General features: G+C 44.2%; 1 protein-coding gene across 1 annotated transcript; it reads right to left on the bottom strand.

The window, feature by feature from the left end:
* Positions 1-303: 303 nt before the first annotated feature.
* T265_14224 (hypothetical protein) lies at positions 304-8,217 on the bottom strand (the record flags this gene model as incomplete). The annotated part of the gene is made up of 5 exons (XM_009172677.1): positions 304-1,815; positions 5,208-5,455; positions 5,493-5,706; positions 5,744-6,737; positions 8,191-8,217. The coding sequence occupies 5 exons, from the start codon at positions 8,202-8,204 to the stop codon at positions 1,801-1,803; spliced, it is 1,485 nt and encodes a 494-aa protein (XP_009170941.1).
* Positions 8,218-8,969: the final 752 nt, after the last annotated feature.

Below are 8,969 nucleotides of genomic sequence, written 5' to 3'. Positions count from 1 at the left end.
TCGACTATTCACTGGCGATTTACAAAAGATGTAGTAAACGAATTGTTCCAGTATCCGATAAACACAATAGCCAACGATGCGCGGCTTTCTACCACAACTTTCATTACATGCGGATGTTGTGCATCGTACAGTAATTTTCATTGCGTATCAGGTGTTTTCACATCGAACGCTTTTACGGCGTTACATATAAGCGATGGAAATAATGTCTCAAGGCGAGACATGTCATCTAACATAAGTATTGTGTTTGACTTCGACAATGTTTGCAGCGGTGACCCATTTTGCAGAACACAACACACCAGTTCACTGGACATTCAGTGATTTTGTGTTAAACACAAGTACTAATACCAGACACAAAATAGCGTACATCAGAAGAATTACCAACTGTACAGCAGAAGACTGGAAACTCAGAGAACAGACACCAGTGATCGGATCTATAACAGCGTCGGATGACAAAAAACTAAGGGTATCCAAAAAGAAATTTACGCCTCCTGTAATCACGTTAGAGAGAAGAAAGTATGACATTCCAAATTTGGAAGTGCAAAGTATCAGTGCGGAGGGTGGATACTCAGAGGTCTTACCACAGCAGTACTGGGCAAAACCACTAAGGGAATTGAATAGAACCGAAACTACTGTGGCCAGGAAGATGAACACAATGTATCCTGAGTTTGCAAAGCGGCGCGAAATTGAATACCACCCAAAATGATCCAGATAAGCGTAACAGAAAACAAGTAAGAACAAACTGAACAAAGTGTAAGCCAAAAAAGACCCGATTGTTCTGGTGAAAATGTCATGATCAAATAATAACCGGGAAAAAGTGAAATATAATATACCACAGAAGTAAATCGCTGTATACCCAGAGAGTGATAACAAACCCTCGGCGTTGGCTAGAAGTAGCGACCTTGATCTGGCCTCGTCTGAAGGCCAATCTACATCATCTGTCATAATCAAACTGACTCGCTGCTCTAGATACCAGGAAAGTGAGAACAGCGAAACGGTGATTCCAATTAGACAAAACAGACGCTTTGTTAGGGAACAGCGATTGGTGAACAATTCGCTGGACAGTACAGTGCAGGAAATAAATCGGACAAAAGCAAATGTGTAAAAGAAGTTCCAATGCGAGCCGTATTCTGCCGTTGGCTGTTGATAATTTAGGAGTGAAACCAAACACACTCGGATGGATCCGATGATGAAAGCGGGCAAAACACTACGTTGGAGAAGATATCCGAGACTTGATGGAACCACAGGTGGGGAAAGAATATACTGGTACGTTGATATAGCTGAAAGCGATATGGCCAGACCGGTCCCGGTGTCCATTAGGCTGAACCCATGAGTGTGCGTTTTGGCAAATCGTCTCGGACATACGGGAAGATCAATGCCCAACAGCATCAGACAGGTGAGCAACATGACTACACATTTCAATTCCGGTACGCAAACCAGGGAAGCGAAGGTTAAAGGCGGTCGATTACTTCGGGGGCGCACGGCGAGAAGTTGGCAGAAGAAAACTGAGACAGATGTACTCGTCCAAACCAGCAAAATGTGTTGATGAGCTACGGTCAATAGCAGAATCGTTGGGATAATCACACACAGTGCATCCCAGAGTAGATTCATGATGAGATTACGCAGTTTTAAACCAAAAAGCGACGCCAAAATATGACGGATTGAGAGAAGTGGTATAGGAATGGTGCACAATGCCAAAACTTCAGCCAGTGACGTTGTACCAACAAAAGAAGTAAATTGTTCGTGAAGAAGCTTTCGATGTGTATCCATGGCCAGCTGACGTTGCAGGAGGAAGCTGATGGCTCACTGTGTGTCGATCTGAAAAAACGATAGGAAGTGCACCGAACAGAAAGATCAGTGTACGGCTTTCCCAAATAGCTACAGCATAAATAACCAGAAAAATATCCAAGATGACCAGCTAAACATCAGTGATAAGCTACAGCGTGTTCCGGAAGCACACAAAAGACCAGGAACTAAAGGGGACTTCAAACGTCCCCAGTGTCTGAAGGTTATTTTGTGGGTTTAGTTGGCAACCTGGTGTATTGACCTAGCTAAATCGCTGTAGTTGCTATGACCTTTGAATACTAAGCGCACCCATAAGATCACGCTGAATCCAATAAAATCCTCGTCATGCTATCTGAGGTTTAACCGTTTGCATCGTCCGGAGTTCTTACGTTCGAACCCAGGCCAGCTGACAACGTACAGGGATGGAGCGTTTGGTTAGGATGGAAACTGTTTTCATCATGCGGCTACCCATCCCCCGAAAGAAGCTACTGTTAGTTTATTCCTCGAAGTGTAGTTCGATTGTAAACTCCCTCCAGAAGAGGGTAACTACCTCGCAGTAGAAATGACACTGGAACGTTTTCTTGATGTGGTCTTCCAATAGGGGGGCAACTGTGTAGGCATCGCATACACGTGCGAAAACAAAGGTTTGCCAACAATTCCTCGCGACTTTCGAGCCAAAGAAAAGTTTAGCTTAGTAGCAGCCGTGTCACGAAATGGGTGACAGAACACAACTGCTTTTTAATCAGAGGAAGTCCTGCCGAAGATGTAACGAGGTCAAACCACATCAGGGTGTTTGGGTGATTACGGAAGATCAATAGCCAGTTGATAGTTGATGAAGGAACTCCTCAGACTTTAAGGAATGAGCCGAAAAAGTAAAAGCTGGTAAGAAATACACTACTCATCTAGGTTCAGTGACGTAATGATAAGGAATTTACTCTTGTGATGACGGAGAGGTTTCGGGAAAGATTTGATCAGTAGTCTGAAATCTGGTGAAGTGTTTTGCAATATGGACATACATAGGTGGCAAATGGATAGTTGAAAAGTGATACAAAATACTGAAAGTTCCCAAGGCATGCGTCCGCTCCGCTTCAAAGAACCAACTAGTGAGTGACAAAGAAACGCTGCGTACTAGAGAGGGACTACCGAAACACTGCAACACAACAGTTGTTAGCCATACCCTAGCTGGAAGCTGAGTCCTGGTGACTATCTACAAGCAGTGTTCAACGCAGGTCATTCAGAACCACGGTGGCTGACGTTTCCGGCAAAAGAAGAATGCCCCCTGTTACTTAAACCAACACATCCTAGCGACTAACCAGTGACAAATTTGTAGAACAGACCTCTGTGTGGTCATTCTCGTACGTGGAAATCTCTGCACCCATACGTGCCCATATGCAAAAGATGCAGTCAAACGCTGAAAATGTTCAGCTGAACTTTTCAGCTGAGCTGAAAAGTTCTCAGTCCCTGACGTATCGACGCTGTGTCCAAGGACAGTGTTATACTGCCGCAGAAAGGTTGCAATGAACATATAATGTGAGGGCAATTCAAAGGTATCATGCCACTCTACTAGGAGCTTTACGGAAAGTATGGATAAAACAAAACACGTCGTCGATACCAACGGCGGGTGCAGCAAGAGCTACAGAGCTCTCAGTACGGAACACACAGATCTTGCAATTCACGGTGAAGTGGAGATAATAAGACTACAAGATGAGCAGAAGGCGGGTAGTTCTAAACCCTAGCATATGCAACTGGCTGCCCACAAGTGTCAGGTCCACTGGGCACAGTGTATGCAGAAAGTCGTCTGGTGACCCACACCACTCGTGAGACGCACCCAAAACACAGACACATGACCATCTGATTCCAATCATTATTCATTTTGGTCTATGCAGTGATGGTCACAAAGTCACCTCCAACACTGCTGTAAAGTTGACACTTAGGAATATCTGGTTCATTCGCAGATATCTACAAGGGATTTGCATGTCAACTGAATAGAACTGAAAGCACTAAAGTGTAATGAAATACAATGTATATGGAATAAATGTGAGACAACAATGAATACAAACAGACATCCTGGCGAACCCAGTCAGGGGCATTCAGTGGCGAACCACGTTAAATTCTTGCAAGATTAGTGCTAATCTTGATGCTCACTTCAGGCTGGCACGTTTCGGGGTGGACAGCATGACTCTGAACAGGGGATTACAAAGCGGATCACAAAAATACTAAATTCTTGGCAATATGTCGGGATATTGTCAGCTCGGGTGTGCTTATACATATATTGAAAACAACTGCAATTGTGAGAGAATGTATGCGACGTAACGCGGTATAAAACAGAATGGTATTAATACAACAGTAATAAGAACGTCATTATGGCGAGGGAAAAATTTTGCCAAAGATAGATGAAAATGATGATTGTAAGTGACCGGAACAAGCATGCCATTGATTTCCATCCAAATCAGTCTTCATCTTAGAGGCCCATTGGACCTAGTAGAGCACCGTGGGTCTTGACTCGTTTTCTTTACGCCTTTTATCTCCAGCACGTAACCGAGAGTCGGATAATGAGATATTTTCGGAATACGACAGCAATGGCACAGTACAATCTATCATGATATGGCCCAGAGGATGGTACTGGTTACCCGTCAGAAATACGACGAACTTCGTGACTGATGACGCGTTTCTCCTACCAGACCCGAGCAATACTTCGTAGGCATCGGTGACTAAAAACGGCTAGAAGCCAAACATCCTCCATTCGGACGACCAGGGCTTTGAGTTGTACACACGGTCCTCCTGTGGAAGACTGCTAAGGTAAATAACGTAGTTCTAGGTCATCATCCTGGTAGTTAATTTTTCGTACTGAAGCAATCCGTCCACAACTTCTTTCCCCGTCTTCATGAATTACAGCCCCTTCAGAAAGCTGAGTTATTTGAATCCTTTTAAACAACTCAGTCAACATACGGAAGTAATCTGCCCGTACGTTCTCTGCGGACAGACAACAGTCCGTCAAGCAAAGACTAATGACGGATGAGCTGTTCCATCATAAGACAGCTAACTCACCTCGTCTCCCATGAACACCCATACACCCCGCTTAACGTAGAGACACAATCTACATGAATTTAAAAAAAGGCTAAATAACTGTCTTACACAAACAAGGCATCACATGGGTTAATGAAAAATGTGGGATTCAATACATTTGAAGCTTACATAAGTGATGCATGAGCACTCGAATGAAACACTACCTTGACGTACAAACAGGATCGTATCGGGAAAACGAAAAAAAGCGAATGGGTTTACCTGACCTCAAAGTACGAGTAAGGAGAAACAGACAAGTCAACTAATGCGAATGGGTTAGACCACACGAATGCAACAAAAACAAATAGAGAATAAAAATTTATTTTTGACTAGCCGAGTACAAGACTGCTAAGAGGCGTTACTTGTCGGCTTTCATCTTCATCTCTGACCGATTCGAGAGCAAATAGGAGATCATTCACCACTGGTACCAACTGGGGGTAATGACTGAAAGCCATGATTCTTATGCGCTCTACTTGATGGATGGCCGCAGGAACGGTAATCAGATCCTCCATCTTGACAGAGAATTGCCCAAGATCACGGGAAGTTTTACTATGGGGAATGGCGATGGGAATGTCCTTTTCTTCAGTAACCACTTGAGTACCATCGTGACCTATAGAAATGGTTATAATAATTAGTTATCCACCTACCATCGGCCACACGGACATCTGGACTAGTGACTACTCCTGTTGTCAAAAAGGAAGAAAGATCACCGCAAATTTCTGCACCAGTGATACATTGATTCAGTTCGCAGTGACCAATATCATCACCCAAACCGCAACGGGAAAAGCAGGAAACGATGATGGATGTCTCAATGTCCTCCCATGCATCGCTTAACCAGGAGAGTGCGTCAAGAACGTGTATCTGAAGCCATAAATAAATAAAGTCTAGGTGGACTTACTTTGCTTGAAATATTAGAATCCAGAGGAGCGCCACTTGCGGACTGAAACAGGCGAGACAAAAGTCTACTGTGATATTGCTGTCTGACTAATTGAATTATCCCAGCATCTAGAGGTTGCAGGGTTGATTTGGCATTAGGGGGCAGGAAAATCATCTTGATATTACTCAAATCTACATAAGGATGCGCCGCACAGTGGTCCAGTAGGAGGATGATATTTCTTTGTTCCGCAACAAGTCGAGTGTTCCAATTGTTCAACCACTCTTCAAACAATCCTTTGCTCATCCACGCCCTAAGATTGTGTTGATATTCGATTCGGTCAAGTGGTTTGTACAGAATTTTAAAACGTCCAATTACAAAAGGTGGCAACTTCTCCCCTTCCATGCTACAGCAAAATAACACCGTCAATCTTTTTTCCGATTCCTTCCCGGGGTTTTTATTAACATCTTCCGTCTGTACAATACTGTTGCCCGGGGTGCAGCCATAGAATAGACAGGTTTCCGCGCAAGTAAAAATGTCTTTCGCTGCATAGCCTTCGCACAAACTGCTCAGTCTGCCTTTCCAATTGTCGGATACGGATTCGGGAGCAAGATCTCGAGACTCGCCAACTGACACACCGGTGATATTCTTTCGTTTTTGAAATTTATCAAGCCACCCGTTTGAAGCACAGAACCCTTCGATCCCGAGTGCCTTTGCCAATTCAATTGCTTTCTTTTGAAGCAATCTCCCGGAAGTTGGAACGTTTCGACTTCGAGCTGATAGAAACCACTCGTACAGTTTCTCGTCCAGTTCAGGATAGGCAACCTTACGTTCGTGCAAGAGCTTCCTTGAAGCACAGACCCCTGCTTCCCATTGACGCCGGATATCCTCTTTTTTACGAATCAGCAGCGCTATCTGCATTCTCCCTGTGCCAAGTGACTTTGCTATTGCACGAATCGACTCCCCGCCTTCATGGCGATCTATTGCTTTGATCCTCTCCTCCATGGTCAAATATTTCCTCTTACAGATTTTCATTATTTAGCTGAAACAATTAATGAGGAACAGTGAAGTAAAACAAACACCGTTGCAAGCATGCATCTTGCAAGTAATGCGAGATCGGAGGGACCTATTACGAATTGGGAATAAGCGAAAAACAACAGATTAACGTTACGAAAAGGCACAGAGAAAAGAAAGCCCGTAGGCTAGGCCTTATCCATGTGAAAATTAGACATACTAAAACGAATAGGGTGAACGATTAGTAAATGCAAGACGTATGCACCCATAAAAAGGATTATTGCAAGCACACCACATAACAATATCTCTCACCAAAACAGTGACTGATTAGTTTGGAGTGCGACCAGACGTTCCCGCTACGCAAGCGGTTTGGTCCAGTTCTTCGTTGCTGCATGACAATACTCCCAGTTCCTTTTTCTACTTCATGGATCAGGTTAATTTCTTTATTTGTACCACAAGGTTGTGTGCCTGGATCAGACATGGCTTTGGAATTCCCCTGAAAAGAGTCACGTAGAGTTTCAGCTGAGGGCCCTCGAGTGGCACCAAATGCCGGCCCGCTCCTGCCCGGATACGCGCATACCGTTTAGTGTTTTTTTATCAGCAAACCGCTTACCGAATTAGTGATTCAAACTGCTGCAGTTTCGTTTATCGAGGATAAGGTGAATAAAGGAGTGAGAGCCACGCGTAGGTGGTGATGGTCCGGTAGAGAGTGGGAGAAGTACGTAGTGAAGGCAGCAGCTTTGATTTAGAATCGCCACTGCACCAATTTACCCTTGACAGTCCAACTGACGCCACTTCACAAATGTCGGAGGTTGGTGAGCACTGCCCTGGCGTTCTAAGTTCGGGGGTGATCTCAGCTTTTGCCAGTCTACCAGGACTTATGTAGTTGCCGAGATGAATGCACTTACCTACCACATCTGCATCCAGAATTGTGATGACACTGCAAGTGTAAAACGATTGAACATTTAAAATAGCCTGCATTTTAAGTGTGTATGATCAGATATCGTCAGCATACCCTGTCTGTCAGCCAACGCCCCCGGGGGCATTCGGATACACGAGGTTCCAGTGGTAGGCAGAAAAGTTTATTGTGAATGGCAGGAGGCTGTAGCCACGTTTTCTCCTCTAGAATATGGAAATCACCGTCGAGTCGCTGCATTCTACCAGTATTCTCTCTTTGTCCTACAGTGAATTCGCCAGGTTAGCCACAGGAACTCGCCAGCTTTTTTGAAGAGTGCAGAGAGCAAACCATCTGCAACAAACGGTTTGTTGGACTGAAGCTACAGAATTGCACACCATTGATGGGGGGGGGGCTGGTGTCAACGCTGCATTAGGATACAAACAGTTCTTCCAGAGGTTGAGATGATGAAGCCAAAGTTTTCAGTTCATCGTTCAAGGCAATATTTTTGTGAATAGATTGGGGTCCCATCGTTTTCGAATGACGTTTCACTAGCACCTACCTTTCACGGACCATTTGACCAGGTTAATTCGGATAGTTCGACTCTTTCGCGCAACAAAAGCTTTCTGCTTTTTTGGAGACTTTTGCTATCCACCAGTTCTCTCTGTCAATCTTTAGACTCTTCAGTACCCAGGATCTGAGGCGTTTGCGCGTGTCATCAAAGTCGTTTGTTGTCGGTATATATTCTTCCTAAAATTAATGAGCTGCTGATCACGAAGATATCTGTACCTCGGGCAGACGGTTCAAAAACTGTGGGCATGGCTCCCTTCACTTTTTTAAAAACAGTTATTCAACTAGTAATCAGTATCATTGTACCTGCTACGTTAAGGATGTTTTTCAGCCAACTTGTCTCGATAACGCTGGGCCACAGGGATTTTGCAGGTGATCGACTGAATGGCCTTGCAGTAACCGGAGTGTTCCGGGAGGAAAGCGAAAAAGAACACCTGAAACAGGTTTCATGAACTTAAAAAGGACTTGCTTTGGTTCGTTTTACGGACAGAAGTCTAAATACAGCTAAATGAATCGGAAAGACTTGGTTGATGGACATGTGAGAAGGAACGTCGAATAAGGAGCTGTTAGGGTGAATGATAGATCAGAGATTCACAGGCCGAAGGGAGGTTTGTTGAGGTACTGCACTATGAGCCTTAGACTCAAAAGTTTGACCCGAGAGGCAGTGGGGTAGATGTAGGGTTCTGTTAGGGGGAACCTTCATCTAATCGCTGAATCGTGTCCCAGCTGCATATATATATATATATATATATATATATATATATATATATA

The sequence above is a fragment of the Opisthorchis viverrini genome, assembly GCF_000715545.1.
Source record: "Opisthorchis viverrini unplaced genomic scaffold opera_v5_162, whole genome shotgun sequence".
NCBI lineage: Eukaryota > Metazoa > Platyhelminthes > Trematoda > Opisthorchiida > Opisthorchiidae > Opisthorchis > Opisthorchis viverrini.
This window is presented reverse-complemented; position numbering and strand designations above follow the sequence as displayed.